The sequence below is a fragment of the Pongo abelii genome, chromosome 23, assembly GCF_028885655.2.
Source record: "Pongo abelii isolate AG06213 chromosome 23, NHGRI_mPonAbe1-v2.0_pri, whole genome shotgun sequence".
NCBI classification, from domain to species: Eukaryota; Metazoa; Chordata; class Mammalia; order Primates; family Hominidae; genus Pongo; species Pongo abelii.
This window is the reverse complement of record NC_085929.1, coordinates 30,289,232-30,306,278: the sequence shown is the minus strand read 5'-3', so window position 1 is coordinate 30,306,278 and position 17,047 is coordinate 30,289,232. Positions and strand designations below refer to the sequence as shown.

At 46.1% G+C, this 17,047-nt stretch overlaps 1 protein-coding gene across 8 annotated transcripts in view; it reads left to right on the top strand.

The window, feature by feature from the left end:
* The window catches only part of LOC100440309 (calcineurin-binding protein cabin-1), a 171,814-nt gene that overhangs the window by 59,255 nt on the left and 95,512 nt on the right, over positions 1-17,047 (top strand). For all 8 annotated transcript variants that reach the window (XM_002830920.6, XM_054543154.2, XM_054543153.2 and 5 more), the window contains 6 exons: positions 774-1,016; positions 2,335-2,488; positions 6,152-6,267; positions 14,791-14,952; positions 16,141-16,347; positions 16,568-16,713. In XM_002830920.6, the coding sequence (XP_002830966.4) occupies positions 774-1,016; positions 2,335-2,488; positions 6,152-6,267; positions 14,791-14,952; positions 16,141-16,347; positions 16,568-16,713 (1,028 nt within the window). The remainder of the gene's footprint in view (positions 1-773; positions 1,017-2,334; positions 2,489-6,151; positions 6,268-14,790; positions 14,953-16,140; positions 16,348-16,567; positions 16,714-17,047) is intronic.

Genomic DNA, 17,047 nt, shown 5'->3' with positions numbered 1-17,047 from the left:
GATGTAAGAGAGATCCCAGGCATTTAAATGGGTTGTATTCTAGGCCAAAAAAAAGGAGCTTTACGAAAAGCAGTGGTTTCCAAAGAGAAGCTTTTAAAATAGAAGTAACAGTTCAATGTGGTGTTCTGAGAGTTCTTCCATGTGCCAGGCACTGTGCTGAGTGTAATATGCACATCAGCTCATTTAATGCCCACAGTGCCGCTGAGGGGATGATGTGGTGGCTGGGGTTCAAATGGCTTACACATTGGCCCCATCAGGGCACCTGGGAAGGAGGGGGCTGATAGAATGATGACTTTAGTGTTGCCTGGCCAGTTGCCCCTGTTGTGGCCTTGGCTCAGGCCCTCCTCCGCCGAGATAGTCCCTTCCTGGCAGTCTGCCCCTTTGCTGCTGAACCCCCTCCAGAGCCCTGGCACTGGATGGGCACAGTGGCTCTGGGGAGAGCTGACAGGTGTTGGGGTCCCTGTCTCACCTTGGCTGGCTCTGCAGCCTCATTCCCAGCGTCCCCACTTTATAAATGGGGAAGTTGAGGTACAGAGGTGAAGCCTTTCTGAAAGCTCCCTGGCTGGTGACATTCTCTGCTGCCATTGCACACAGGCCACTGGACTGCCCTTCCAGGCACCTCTGGGCTGCATGAGGCCTATGTTGTGCTGGGGCTCGTTCTTCCCTTTCTTTTGCTGCCCTTCATCTGTTTTCCTTTAGTTGTCTCTGCTCAGGCCTTGGGCCCAGATGTGCTGAGCTCACCGTGCACTTCACCTGGCTTCTTGCTGTACTAGGACTCCTTGCTCCGGCTGAAGGACTATCGGCAGTGTTTTGAGTGTTCCGACGTGGCTCTGAATGAGGCTGTCCAGCAGATGGTGAACTCAAGTGAGGCTGCAGCCAAGGAGGAGTGGGTGGCCACAGTGACCCAACTGCTGATGGGCATCGAGCAGGCCCTCTCTGCGGACGGCAGTGGTAGCATCCTGAAGGTATCATCCTCCACCACTGGCCTTGTGCGGCTCACCAACAACCTCATCCAGGTAACCCCTGGCTCCTTCTCACCCTGCCCTGCCCCGGCAGGTATGTCTCTCTGACATCCTGCTTCTTCAGTAGTTCATAGCTTTCATTGCTAATTAGGCACCCAAAGGGGACATGATGGCTTCTTTGGCTGGAACTTTCGGGATCTGAGGAGGGGTTTGTGTGCAGGCTGCAAACCTTCCTGGGGCTGGTCGGATCTGGGGATTAGAGACTATGTAGCACTTGGTGCCATGGGGTTCTTCCAGACCATCCGTCCTAGAGGGGAAGAAATAACCTCACGGGGGGGCCCTGGTCTGCCTGCAGTGAGCCAGAGGCAGAATGGGAGCCAGAGTGCAGGCCAGGATGGCTCCAGCATCCCACACTATCCTGGCATTTCCAACTGAGGGGTAGTCACAGCACCCTGCATTGTCCAGGAAGGCTTTAAGGCAGAGAATCTTCCTCTGAAGCACTCTGGGCTCTCTCCTCAATTCCCGCTCAGGCCATCAGCAAGTCCTGCTAAATCTATATCCTCACCCCTCCAGCCTTTGTTTCTCCCTCTGTCTTCATCTTTCTGCTGTAGTCCAGGCCACTGCTACTCTTGCTTGAGCTGTGGCAGCACACTTGCCACAGTCTCCTCTGCCCACTCCAGCCACTCTCCAGCCACAGAGGCACCTTTCCAAAACAGATATGCAGATATGAAGGTGCTCTTCCCTCACTTAAAACCCTTCATGTTCCCTCCAGGTTGTGTGTCACCTAAGGTACACTGAGCCCCAGGCCTGTCTCTCCCCCTGGTCTTGTGTTCCCTTGGCTGCAGCCTTCCTGGGCTACCCCCTGGGGTCCCTGCCTGCATGCCTGTCCTCTGCCCCCACTCCTTGCCCTCCCTGGGTGTTGGACACACCACAGCCACTCACCTGGAAACTTTTTTAAAAGGCTCTCCCCTGTCTGCCCCACCCCTCCTCTGTGAGCCATTGTGGCTGCATCTGTTCTCATTGCAGCAGCCATACTGACTCTTTGCACTTGTGTAGCTTGTCCATGGCTCTCTTCTCTCTGGGCTCTCAGCTCCCCCATGCCCTGTTCACAGGACACAGCACATAGTAGGTACTGAGGGTATCAGTAACTGCATGTGGCATGAAGGAGAGTGGTGTGACTATCTTTGGACACTATGGGTCTCTGTCCGATGACATGCTGAGGATCTGCTAGGTTACAGTGCCCACATCTGAGCAGTGGGGGTGGGCAGGCAGCATGTACCAGCTCCCCAAGAGGCCTCCTGCCTCCCTTCAGTCTGCCCTGAAGGCTTACCCTGCTGTGACACTTCTGCTGTGTCCCACCCCGCACCGTCAGGTCATTGACTGCAGCATGGCTGTGCAGGAGGAGGCCAAGGAGCCCCACGTCTCTTCAGTGCTACCCTGGATCATTCTACACCGGATCATCTGGCAGGAGGAAGACACCTTCCACTCTCTGTGCCACCAGCAGCTCCAAAACCCAGCGGAGGAAGGTGCACAGGCAGTGGGCGCAGTGGGGATGAGCTCCGACTCCCATGTCCTTGCCCCTGTCCTCTGCCCTAGGGTCCTGGACCTTATCCAGATGTTGTGAGTGGGGCTCAGTCCACTCAATCCAAGGATTCTGCATGCGCTTGGACAGAGGCAGAAGTGTCCTTGGTTTCTCCCTGAGGGAGCTTACTGTGCAGTGGGCACGGGAGGACTGGGTGTGTGAGCATTGTATGTTTGGTGCAGATGGCAGCATGGAGGGAGTGACAAGAGGTGACTACTTATGACAAATGCTGACACTGCTCCAGGAGGCCTTGTATCCACTAGCTCCTTTAATCCCCGTGACACCCGAAGGGATGGTAAGCCGAGGACAGCATGGAGCGAGCACAGGTTCCACATCCCAACTGTCACTTCTTAGATGTGTGACCTTGGGCAAGTCATATAACTTCAGCCTCTATTTCCCCATACCCATATTGGGAATAATAGTGTCTACCTCAGAAGGTTATTCTGAGGATGAAATGAAATAATAAAGCCATGAATCACCATGGTGAGTCAGTGCCTGGCTCATGGTGGGTGCTGAGTGATGAGAATCCAGGGAGGGCAAGCCCCAGACCCTTAATGGAGATGGCACTGGATCCATAGTGCAATGGTAGAAAATGTGCTGGATTGAAGAAACGACAGTACTACAGCTAAATGACACTTAAAGCAAAGATTGCCTGTAATCTTATCAGATAGATCTTTTTTTTTTCCATTTTTTGTTTTCTTGCATTTGCTGTCCAGACTTGGCCTAATGAACACCTAGTTTGTGTGCAGTTGTTATAATAATATGTGTCTATTGATGCTTGTATTCAACTAGCTTAAAATTAAGTTTATTGAAGATTTTTCCTCAATAATTTGTAAAACAAGAAAAGTGGAAAGGAAAGAGTCATCCCTATTCCAACTGCTCAGAGAAAACCAGAGTTAACATGTGGTTTTTCTCCTTCCCTTCACACTCTCTCTATAATTGTATTCACTGCTCAGAAAGTTATCAGCTGCTCACAACATGTCAGGGCTCTGTGGCTAGGATACCTCTGGCCTTGACAGGTTTGTGGTGGTGGGAGACACTAGGGTGGTGTGGTGGATGGAGAGGAGGGCACCTGATGCTGCCTGTGGGTGTGGGTGTGGGTGTGGGTGTGGGTGTGGGTGCGGGTGTGGGTGTGGGTGAGTTGAGCCCTGAAGGAAGAGCAGGGGCAGAGGAAGACACTAGGGAGGTGGAGTGGGGCCAGGGACTGAGCAAGCCTTAAGTCAGACAGGAGACCTGGGGCATGGGGATTGGATATGGGAAGAGGGGCCAGATTGCAAAAGGCTTTTATTTTCTGTTTTGTATAGCTGTTGCTCCATTTTGCTCCATTGTTTTCATCATGCTGATGAGAGGTGCATGCTCTATTGAACCATCCCCGCTGCTGAACCCTTAGTTTGCCTGCACTGTTTCATTCTTACGGGTCATGCCATGATGAACACCTCATGCATGCCTTTTTGCTTGTACCCAATATTTTTTTAGGATACATTTCTAAGAATGAATATCTTTAGAGCTCTTGACAGTTATTACCTCTGGTACCTCATTGTTCTCCAAAAGGATTTTAGTGGTGAAAAAAAAATTGAAGTTTATGACTATAAATGTTTGTTATTTTTCTTAGAAAAATAACACAAAAAGACTTCTGGATTGAAATTCTCCTTTTCCTCAAAATTAATTATGCAAACAAAAATTAGTTTTCAAAAAACTGCCAGCAAGTAAACACAGATAGAGGAATAGTCAAATACCTTAAACTTTGAAAAGTACATCAAAGAAAGAGAGAGAGAGAGGAAAGGAAAAAGAAAGGAAAGAAAAGAAAGAAAAAAGAAAGATTCTCGTGGAGTGGCAGTAGATGTGGCTCTGTCTCTGCATGTCCCTCAGCAGGAGAACTGACGGAAGATAGCAAGTTGACCAAATCCTGGGAAATGTTATTAATATTCTCATTTGTGGAGAGTGGCATGAGGGAAACCTCCTCCATCCCACCCTTGGCCTTGGCAGAGGCAGGAAGAGCCACAGGATCCTGCCATCTTCCAGTGTGCAGACTGAGCTGAGGGAAAGGGCCCTGGGATAAAACACACTATGGTTGGGTGGTGAGAGGCCTGATGAGGATATTATCACCCAGGAAAAATAATAATAGTTATCACATACTGAATTCTCTGGAAGCAGATACTAAGACAAGGTTTATAAGGAAGGTGGAGGAAGCAGAATTGGGCTTTTGAGCTGACAAACAAAATGAAACAAAAAGGAAAATTGTAGAACTGAGGAAAACACCGCAAACTAAATCTCACCATTATAAAGTCATAAATGCAAACAGCATGGAGCAGAATGAATATGACAAATTGGAACAATTGGTTGCACTTAAGAGCCAAAAGTAACAGGGCATGGTGGCTCACTCCTGTAATTCCCACACTTTAGGAGTTCGAGGCAGAAGGATTACGTGGGGCCAGGAGTTTGAAGCCAGCCCAGGCAACGTAGTAAGACCTTGTATCTACAAAAAGTAAAATAAAATAAAAAAAATTAGCCAGGTGTGGTGGTGGCACCTAGAGACCTAGCTACTTGGGAGGCTGAGAAGGGAGGATGACTTGAGCCCAGGAGTTGGAGGCTGCATTGAGCTGTGACCATGCCACTGCACTCCAGCCTGGGCAAAAGTGAGACCTCATCTTAAAAAAAGGAAGAAAAAGTACAAAATAAATTTCATGAAAGAAAGTTATTATTAGTGGCTTCTGACATGTTCTGTCCCGATCCACTCTAAAAATGCTAGTTATAAGTCGTTAATGGGTTATGGCCCAGAGTTTCAAAAATACTAAGGGACCTTTATAAACAAATAATACTTGTAGTGGTAAACAAATGTGTAACTGGAATTCAGTAGTTCTTTTCCCTCCTGTTTTACTTTTTTTCTTCTGTATTATTCAGGTAGACCTAAATCTAAGAACTTTCAAGGCCAGGCGCTGTGGCTCATGCCTGTAGTCTCAACACTTTGGGAGGCCGAGGCAGGCCAGGAGTTGGAGACCAGCTTGAGCAACATAGTGAGACCCTGTCTCTACAAAAAATTAAAAAATTAGCTGGGTGTGGGAGCTCGCGCCTGTAGTCCCAGCTGCTCAGGAGACTGAGGCAGGAAGATTGTTTGAGTCCAGGAATTGGAGGCTGCAGTGAGCTATAATTGTGCCAACTGTACTCCAGCCTGGGCAACAGTTAGACCCTATCTCTTAAAAAAATTTTTTTTTTAAGTTAAGAAATGGCATGTGTAGTATGGGTTCCATTGTAATAAATTACTTTTCTCTCATTCAAAATGCATCAGATACGCACAGATGGATGCTGTGACTGAGGTTCACCAGATGTCAGCATTGGTTCTCTCTGGGCTGGTATTTTGATGGATAAAGTGTGCTCCTTTATATTTTCCTATATGGCTTGAATTGTGTTTTGATAAGCGTGTATTGCTTTAGTAAAGCCAGTCAAGTCACTACTTATTTAAAAAGGCAAAAAAAAAAAAAAAAAGGAAAGGAAAGTCTGTAGTCATGTTGATAAAGACAGAAAAGCCTGAAAAGAGGAGACTGAGCTGAGCTGCAGGCATGCAGGTTCCCACACTAACTCTGTGTCTGTTGGCCTGGGCTTTCCCTAGGGATGTCGGAGACGCCCATGCTCCCATCCTCCCTCATGCTGCTGAACACAGCCCACGAGTATTTGGGCAGAAGGTCCTGGTGCTGCAATTCAGATGGGGCTCTGCTGCGATTCTATGTAAGTGCTTCCCCCTGGGCTGCAGACTGCCAGTGCAGGGCAGGGCTGGGGTGGGAGGTTGAATGGGAGGGGGACAGATTCATGTTGGCACGCTGAGCTTGCTTGGCCTTCCCTCAGTGGGCCCACTGTGCATCTTTGACTTACTGCATTACTCACTGTAGTTACCGAAGGTTGTCAGAAAATCCCTTGTGTACCTGAGGCTCAGGAAGCTCTGGAGCTCTTGAACAGCAGGTGGATTTAGATCCCCTAGTCCTTACTGAGTTTCTTCCTAGTCAGGCACAGGGCTAGGCCTTGTAGTTGTAATTTCAGGAGTAATAACCACATGCACCACCACTGCCTTCTATTGAGTCCTGTTTGCTAAGCATGACTCACAATGCCAAGTAGTAGTTGCTCATTCAATAGCTATTATTACATCCATTCAGTCAGTAAATGATTAGTGAGAGCACATATACTTCCTTGCACTTGTCAGTTGTGATTGACTGGAAGTAGCTCCCTGGGTTTACTAGGGATAAGCAGCACGAACCCTGTCTCCAATCTCACTGTTGAGTAGGAGGCCAAGCAGCATGCAGACCAGTTACAGAGCACCTGGTGTTCTTCATATACCAAGACAGGGACCTCAAACCTAGCCTATAATATTTATTCATGAAGTTCTATTGGGATATAACCATGCCCATTCATTTACATATTAACTGTGGCTGCTTTTGCAGTAGAGTGGCAGAGTGCAGTAGCTGTGATGGAGCTGTATGGCCAGCAAAGCCTAAAATAGTTAGTATCTGGCCGTTTAAGAAAAAGTTTGCCATCACCTGCTCTATACCTTCTCTTCAGGGAACAATACCTGCTCTTTCACAACTGCACCCTCCCTCCCAGTACTCCCTGTCTTCCTGTGCTTTCCCCCCAGCGCTTAACCTCCGGCATGCTATATGATTACACTCATTATGTGTATTGTGTCTCTCTGCTCCACTGAAATTAACTTCAGAGAGAGTAGGGGGTTTTGCTAGTTTTGTTCACTGCTGGATCCAAGTACCTAGTACACACCTGGCACATAGTAGGTGCTTAATAAATATGGGTTAAAGGAGAGTATGCATATATATAGAGCTCATGTATGTATAGAGCTTGACAGTTTGCAGGACACTTAGGCTGAAGATGTGATTTGTCCAGGAGACCCATCTGGCCCAGGTCCCTGTTGCTGGTTAGTGTCTGAGGCAAGTTCCAGCCCCAGCTCCAGATGCCTGAATGTCTCCCCTACCCTGTGAGCTCTGAGGGCCTTTGGGATGCTCACCCTGGGTCAGCTCTGCTCTCCAAGACTATTTTTGGAAGAGTTTTGCCAGGCTGAGTCTGTAATGCTGCCCAGGACTCAGCCACTCCCTTCTTCTGCCTTCCCTCTGCTAACCAACCCTCTGCAGGGACAGTCTCTGCTTCCATAAGGTCACCTCCACAAGGCCATCCTCCTTATGCTGATTGGGAAGAATGAGTTAATACCTTAGGCTAGCTTGGGTGGGGGTGGTGCTAAGAGTGAAGGGGTGGGCTGAAGGGGCAACAGGATGGTCCTATTTCGTTTTTCTTAATCTGTGTCTTTTCTAGTGGAGCATGAATTCTAGCTGCTGATATCTGCTAATGAATTTGAGGGAGTAGAAGTGAGTTGAGCACTGTTGTGTTTCATTTTATAGTTCCTGATTTTCCTGCCCAAGTCCCAGCCTTTAGATTTCTCCAACCTTTGCAGCAGCTCTCCTGACCACCCTGTGCCTTCTGCTTGCCATGCTCTTCCTCAGCTTCTGCATGACTGGTTTGTTGTTTCCTTCCTGCCTTTTCAAAGAGGCTTTTCTCTCTTGCCACATGCTGTCCTGTCTACTGCTAGGGACCCCCACCATTTGTTTCTGGCATGTGCTCCTCCCCCACCAGATAGCATCCCTGGGACCAGGGACCTTTTCTGTCTTGCTGTTTGAAGCATCCCTGGGGCCTGAGCAATACCTGACAGACTGCTGCCCAGTTGATATTTCTTGAATGAATGAATGAATGAACAAACATAAAGACATTCATTAATTTTTCCAGAAATGCTTGCTGAGCGTTCATGATTCTGGGTGCCATGGAGGGTTATGAAGGTTGAATACTTCATTACTACCTCTTCTTGCCCCAGGCTCATGGTCTGCAGGTAAAAGGATTGCATCTTGAGAGTGATTTGAGGCCAACATCAGGGAGACCTTTTGTGTGGATTGTTTTCTCTTCTTAGATAGAATGGAAATGTTCTCTGAGAGAAATCCTCTTGAGTCTCTTCTTTTCTTGAGTTCTTTTCATATGTTCTACTTGGGTTGATGGATTCTTATCTGTTCATCTCCACACAGCTCAAATGGCCCCTGTACTATAGAGCCTTTATTAACACCTGGATATTCTCTCTTACATTGTGTGCCCACCCCCCTTCTGTGTACCACACCCAGATTTTATATGTGTTGACAATCTGGTGTATTTGCCACAAATTTGTCTTATAAAAACAAGAGTTAACAAGAAAGCATGCTCTTCTTTACTCTACCTCCCTCACTCTCTTGAAGCTGGTGTGTATCTTTTTGTCCACTTTTTAAATACCTAATTATGTATCTGTATGTCAGTAAATAGTATATAGTTACATGAGTTTTTAAATTTTACATACTAAATATCATATAGTATGTAACCTCTTAACAGCTTGCTTTTATTTTAGTATACTGAGATACAGTTACATTGATACAAGTACATCTAGTTTATTCATTTTAATTGCTTTACAGGGTTCTATTGTGTGAGTATATCATGCCCTTAAACTTTTTAGTATGGAAAATTCCCAACATTATTAAAATAGAAAGTATAATGCACTTCTATATACTGAGCACTGGTTAGTCGTTATTATTCATAATGCATGTCCACTCCCCCACCTACCTTCCCAGTCATCCCACATTATTCTGAAACAAATCCTAGACATCTATATCAATTCATCTGTAAGTATTTGTTATTATATTTTTAAAAAATCAATTTTCCTAATGATGGCATTAAGGTTGTTTATCCATTTGGGGAGTTATAAATGATATTATGGTTAACGTCCACCAAGAGGTTGTTTTATGTATACATGTGAGAGTTTCTCTTGTGTAGATTCCTGTAAAAGGAACTACTGGATCACAGAGTGTGTACATTGTTAACTTTAAAAATTTTATTTTCAGATTATTCTCCAAAATTATTGAACAATTTTATACTTTTGATAGCAGTGTGGGAATTCCTGCACATCTGTGTCAGCCCTAGGTACAGTAGACTTAAATGTTGATGCCCATCTGAAAGGCATGAAATGGTATTTCATTGTTCTTTAAATGTTCTTTTTAATAATTTATAATTATTAGTGGGATTGAATATCTTTTTATGCCTGTTTACCCCTTGGGTTTCCTCTTATGTAAATTGCCTGTTCACATGATTTGCCCATCTTTCTAGTGGTTTGTTTTTCTTTTTCCTATTGATTTGCAGTTTTTTTCTTAAGGTACTCTGAATTCCAGTCTTTTGTCTGATATGTAAGTTTCACCAGTTTTACATGCACATATTTTGTCTGTGTGCTTAGTTCTATTTCTATTTCTGTGCACCTTTATGTGGAATATCTTTTAACTATGTGTATGGTATTTGTTTTACAGAATTTTAAAATTTGAATGTCAAATTTATTAGTCTTCTCCTTTGAGGTTTGTGATTTTTTGAGGGGTGGGGGTACTTTTACTTCCCTCTCACAAAATTACATAAAGATCTCCTTTACATTAATCTACTAGTTTGCTCTTGTATTTCATGTGTCTGTATTCCATCTAAATTTTATTTTTGTTAAAAGATAAGGCAGGAATCCAATTTTACATTCCACACGCATGGCCAGTTGGTTTGTACCATTTTTTGAAGAGTCTGTTCTCTGTGCTGACTTGTAAGTCACCTTCTTACATGTTGGCCGTTCTTTTTATTGGCATAGGAGTCTTGTCTGTTCCTGACAATACTAAATTGTCTTTGAGAGATTTTGATACCTGGTAGGGTTAACCTACTCACGTACCTCTTAGTCTCTTGGCTATTCTTGGCCTTTTCCTCTTCTGTACCATTGTACGATCAGTCTGTAATGTTTTATGATATCCAACCCCCTAACGCAAACCTGCCATTGGAATTTTGATTGGAATAACATTGACCTCACAGATTAATTTGCAAAATAATTGTCATTTTTGTATGATTGAGTCTTTCTTTTTTTTTTTTTTTTTTTTTTTTTTTTTTTTTTTTTTTGTTTAACTTAATATACATTTATTTACAATGTTTTTTTTTTTTTTTTTTTTTTTTTTTTTTTTTTTTTTTTTTTTTAATTTCTGAAGTATTTATTGATCATTCTTGGGTGTTTCTCGGAGAGGGGGATATGGCAGGGTCATAGGATAATAGTGGAGAGAAGGTCAGGAGATAAACACATGAACAAAGGTCTCTGGTTCTCCTAGGCAGAGGACCCTGCGGCCTTCTGCAGTGTTTGTGCCCCTGAGTACTTGAGATTAGGGAGTGGTGATGACTCTTAAAGAGCATGCTGCCTTCAAGCATCTGTTTAACAAAGCACATCTTGCACCACCCTTAATCCATTCAACCCTGAGTTGACACAGCACATGTTTCAGAAAGCAGGGGGCTGGGGGAAAGGCCATAGATCAACAGCATCCCAAGGCAGAAGAATTTCTCCTAGTCAGAACAAAATGGAGTCTCCTATGCCCACCCCTTTCTACACAGACACAGCAACAATCTGATCTCTCCTTCCTTTCCCCACACTTCCTCCCCTTCTCTTCAACAAAACCGCCATCGTCCTCATGGCCCGCTCCCGATGGTCGCTGTCTCTTCGGAGCTGTTGGGTACACCTCCCAGACAGGGCAGCCGGGCAGAGGCACTCCTCACCTCCCAGACAGGGCGGCTGGGCAGAGGCGCCCCTCGCTTCCCAGACGGGGCCGCCCGGGCAGAGGCGCTCCTCTCCTCCCAGACGGGGCGGCCGGGCAGAGGCGCTCCTCACTTCCCCGACGGGGCCGCCCGGGCAGAGGCGCTCCTCGCTTCCCAGACGGGGCCGCCCGGGCAGAGGCGCTCCTCAGTTCCTCCCAGACCGGGTGGCAGCCGGGCAGAGGCGCTCCTCACCTCCCAGACGGGGCGGCCGGGCAGAGGCGCTCCTCACTTCCCCGACGGGGCGGCCGAGCAGAGGCGCTCCTCACTTCCCAGAGGGGGCGGCCGAGCAGAGGCGCTCCTCACTTCCCAGAGGGGGCAGCCGGGCAGAGGCGCTCCTCACTTCCCAGACGGGGCGGCCGGGCAGAGACGCTCCTCACTTCCTCCCAGATGGGGTGGCGGCCAGGCAGAGGCGCTCCTCACCTCCCAGACAGGGCGGCCGGGCAGAGGCGCTCCTCACTTCCCAGACTGGGCGGCCGGGCAGAGGCGCTCCTCACCTCCTAGACGGGGCGACCAGGCAGAGGCGCTCCTCACTTCCCAGACGGTGTGGCGGCCGGGCAGAGGTGCTCCTCCCTTCCCAGATGGGGCAGCCAGGCAGAGGCGCTCCTCACTTCCCAGACGGTGTGGCGGCCGGGCAGAGGTGCTCCTCCCTTCCCAGATGGGGCAGCCAGGCAGAGGCGCTCCTCACTTCCTCCCAGACGGGGTGGCGGCCAGGCAGAGGCGCTCCTCACTTCCCAGAGGGGGCGGCCGGGCAGAGGTGCTCCTCACTTCCTCCCAGACGGGGTGGCAGCCGGGCAGAGGCACTCCTCACCTCCCAGACGGGGCGGCCGGGCAGAGGTGCTCCATGATTGAGTCTTTCCAGTCGTAAATGTGGTATATCTCTCCGTTTATTTAGGTCTTATGCTTTCATGTCCCTTAATTCAGCTTAATGATTTTCTGCATAATACTTTTTTTCCTTTCACTCTCATTTTTTCAAAGTATAGCTGTAAAATTGTTGTGTATATTTTGTTAGATTGTTGCATAGGTTTCATTTGTTTTTATTACTGTTGTAAATAGATATTTAAATGTCAGTTTTTCTATTTGGTTTTTGTGAGCATGCAGGAGCACTAGTTTTTTAAATAATTTTTTCTTATGCACAGCTCCTTTGCTTATTGCTTCTATTAATTTTAGTGGGTGGTAGACTTGAATTTTCTATGTAGACGGTCATATCATCCATGAATAACTATTTTTTCCTTCCTTTTCAATCCTTATAGTTTTTTTCTTTTTTTCCCGCTTGTCTTATACTCTTTGCCAGGGTTCACCAAAGCTTTTCCTGTAAAGGGACAAATAGTAAATCTCTGAGGCCTTGTAGGTTCTAGGGTCTCTGTTGGAACTACTCAGGGCTTCCATTGCCTCAGAAAAGCAGTCGTAGGTATTATGTAAATCAGTGGCTGCAGCTTTGTTCCAACAAAACTTGTGGACACTAAAATTTGAATTTCGTATAATCTTCATGTGTTAAAAAATAGTTTTCTTCTGTTCATTTTTTTTCAATCATTTAAAAATGACATCATTCTTAACTCCCAGGCCTACAAAACAGACAAGGGCAGGATTTGGCCCATGGGGTGGTTTGTCACCTGTGATCTAGAGCTCTCTCTCTCTTTTTGGGGAGTGTTATAATAAATTCTAAACTACTATTTCTTTAGTGATTATAGGTCCAATTAGATTTTCTCTTCTCAAGTCAATTATATTGTTTTAACAGTTTCCACTTAGAGCATAAGGCTGTTCATGGTTTCTGCTTATGCTTTAAAAAGTTCTGTGGTACCTTGAGTTATGACCCTTTTTCATTGCTAAAATAGTTTGTGCTTTCTCCCCCCACCTTTTAAAAACCAGTCTTTCATGAGGTTTGTATAAATTAGTCTTTTCAAATTACCGACTATTGGTTTATTGATCCATTTTTTCTTTGCTTTCTAGTTCATTACCGCTTTAATATTTCTTTTTACATTCTTTGAATTTACTCTGTATTGTTTCTAACTTACTGAATTGAATGGTTATTTTAGTATTCACTCTTTTTTTTTTCTTTTTTCTATTTTTATTATTTTTAAAAATTTTGGGCCAGGCGCAGTGGCTCACGCCTGTAATCCCAGCACTTTGGGAGGCTGAGGCGGGTGGATCACCTGAGATCAGGAGTCTGAGACCAGCCTGACCAACAAGGTGAAACCCCGTCTCTACTAAAAATAAAAAAATTAGCTGGGCATGGTGCCTGTAGTCCTAGCTACTTGGACTGAGACAGGAGAATTGGTGCTGAGACAGGAGAATTGCTTGAACCCAGGAGGCGGAGATTACAGTGAGCCGAGATTGTGCCACTGCATTCCAGCCTGGGCGACGGAGTGAGACTCCATCTCAAAAAAAAAGAAAGAAAATGTGTTTTCTTCTCAGAGGTCTTCCTTGATTTTATTCTCTCTCTCTTTTTTCTTTTTTTTTTTTCGAGACAGGGTGTCACTCTGTTGCCCATGCTAAGAGTGCAGTGGTGCGATCACAGCTCACTGCAGCCTGGACCTCCTGGGCTCGAGCAGTCTTCCTGCCTTAGCCTCCCACGTAGCTGGGACTACAGGTGTGCACCATCATGCCTGGCTAATTTTTAAATTTTTTGGAGAGACAGAGTCTCACTTTGTTTCCCATGCTGGTTTCAGTCTCCTGGGCTCAAGCGATCCTCCCACCTCGGCCTCCCAAAGTGCTGGAATTACAGGCATGTACCGCTGCATCCAGCCAGTATTCACTTTTCTAATACCTGTATTGAAGACTATAAGTTTTCCCAGATACATCTTTATCTGACTCCCATATGTTCTGATATTTGGTATTTGCTATTTTTATATAATTGATTTCTAATTTTATTGAATTGTGTTCAGCTGAGGATGTAGTATGTATTATATCTAGTTTTTGGTCTTTGTACTTGCTTTTCATCCAGTTTTGGCAAAAATCTCATGGATGCTTGAAAATAATGTGTATTTGCTAATAGGTGGGCATAACAATAGCCGTCGGCTCTCATATTCATAGATATAACTTGTTTACTATGTTGTTCACATCCTCTCTGATCCTCATTTATGTTTTGTCTGAGGGAGATTCTCTTAGCCCTAATGAGATTTATCATCTTATGTTATAATTATTTGTTTATAGTTTAACTTTATTCTCTCCATTGGAATCTGAACTTCTAAAAAGCAAGGACTATGTCATACTATGCCTATTTTAAGAAAGTATTCAGTAAATATTCGTTGAGGAAATCAATGACTAAATAAATGAGTGAAGTTCCCAGGAGGCAAATATCTTCTTCTGGTGGCTGGTAGAAACTGGCTAGGTGTGCTGGAAGAAAGGCAGCTTGGTAAACCCATCAGGAGGCTACTGTTGGGCCCAGAGGTGGGCCCAGAATAACTCCTATTAGGATAACAGACTTTTCCAGGAAACAGGTGTTTTTGGAATCAAGGCATGCAGGAGTCCAACAGACATAGCCACCTCAGGTTAAAAGAGTTGGTAGAGTGGTGGTTTCTCTGGGGCCCTGCTGTGACAGGGAGGCAGTGGCTACAGGCCCTCACCTCAGGCCATCTCTTCTGCCCACCACAGGTACGAGTACTCCAGAAGGAACTGGCTGCATCCACCTCTGAAGACACGCACCCTTACAAGGAGGAGCTGGAGACAGCCTTGGAGCAGTGCTTCTACTGCCTGTACAGCTTCCCCAGCAAGAAAAGTAAGGCCAGGTACCTGGAGGAACACTCAGCCCAGCAGGTGAGGGTGCTGCAATAGGCCCAACGAAGAGGGAAGCAGGAGCTGTAAGCTCTTTTGAAGGATGTCATATTTGTGAACAGTCATCTTGGCAGTCCTGCTTGGAGTTGCATCAGAAGGAGGAGAGAAGACAGTCTGATGAGTCTATCAAAGGACAAGGGTTTTTCTTGCAAAAACTTACTTTCATAAATGTTGACTAACATTCAACTAATGTTGACTAATATGTAGAGCCAGGTATGGTGGTGCATACCGTTAGTTCTAGCTGCTCTGGAGGGTGAGGGTAGGAGGATTGCTCGAGGCCAGAATTTTAAGGCTGGAGTGCACTGTGATTGCATCTGTGAATAGCCCTGGGTGGCAGAGCAAGGCCCCATCTCTAAAAACAAACAAACAACAAACAAAACTACCCTAAAACCAAAAAATGTAGAATGGCAATTGTTGATAGTTTATTTCTATTTTGGATATGAATAATTCCTTAGAGGTTTTCCATTTTTGTGTTGTTTTGGTTTTTAGAGCGCTATTGAGTGTATTATCTAATGGCTCCTCAGTACTGTCAGTTATTCTCTGATCTTAGGGATTCCATCCACTAAAATGTAAGTTCCTTAGGACAGAGCCCCTGCTGTGGACCCCAAACCTAGGGTCACCCTCCCTGGAGTCAGCTCGCCTTCAATAATTTGTCTACCAAGTGGAGAAGGTCTGTGGCTGGCCCAAGGTCCCCACCCATGATGGAACCCACCCTCTGGCTCGGCCATGTGGGCTTATAGAGCGCAGCTTGTGGTTTCTAATGTCTGTCTTTCTACAGACTAGCCTTTTGCTTTTCAGACACTTGGATTTGGGGATTATAGTGGGCATGCAGATTTTTTTTTTTTTGAGACGGAGTCTCACTCTGTTGCCCAGGCTGGTTGCAGTGGTGCCATCTCGGCTCACTGCAACCTCTGCCGCTCAGGTTCAAGAGATTCTCCTGCCGCAACCTCCTGAGTAGCTGGGATTACAGGCGCCTGCCACCACGCCCAGCTAATTTTTGTAGTGCAGATTTTTTTTTTTTTTTAAGTATAATGGGGATTTGTTTTAGGCTCTCCAATATGCCATAACCTCATTTACATTGGACAAAGTGCGTTTCTATGGAGGAATACATTTTTCCTTTTTCATTTACCCTGAATGTGTTATTAATCCGCCTTCTGCCTTTTTTTCAAGGTGGATCTTATATGGGAGGATGCACTGTTTATGTTTGAGTATTTTAAGCCCAAGACCCTTCCTGAATTTGACAGCTATAAGACCAGCACCGTGTCTGCTGACTTGGCCAACCTGCTGAAGAGAATTGCCACTATTGTGCCTCGCACAGAGAGGCCAGCGCTTAGCCTGGACAAAGTCTCTGCCTACATTGAGGGAACTTCAACTGAGGTGGGCCCACAACCTTGAGGAGGTGGGGGACAGGGCTGAGTCACACTCTTCCCCTCTGCCACTGCTGTATGTGCTCCTTTGCTTCTTTTTCTGCTCTGTACCAGACTGAGGGGCAGGAGAAGCTGAAGAGTCTGTCCTGTGACTAAACAGTCCTGGGTTTACTGGTCACATCTGAGTCCTTGACTCCACCTCCCCTCATACTTTTCCTCTCACCTGCCAGGTACCCTGCCTCCCAGAGGGGGCTGACCCCTCCCCTCCGGTGGTGAACGAGCTTTACTACCTCCTGGCTGATTATCATTTCAAAAACAAGGAGCAGTCCAAGGCCATCAAGTTCTACATGCATGACATCTGCATCTGCCCCAATAGGTCAGTGACCAGAGCATGAGGCTAGGCTGGCTGCAGGGATGACTGGGGTGACTCCAGCTCAGCAAGCTCTTCAGTGGGCCACTTTGGGGTTTCCCTGCCCATTGCAAAGAGACCAGGGAAAAAGGAATGAGAGGGTGGTTTAGCACTTTGCTGTTAGGAAAGGCAGGTTTTCCATAAAAAGGAGAGCAGAGGAGAAGGCCTCTTTTCCAAAGTCCTCTGGGAGGGTTATTGGTAAAGGGTTATTAGAGAAAGTATGAGGTGTCCATCTGGACCCTGGTGTGCAGGGCAAGGAGGCGCAGGCTGGCTCCATCCTGTTGGTTTTGTGCTGCCCCCT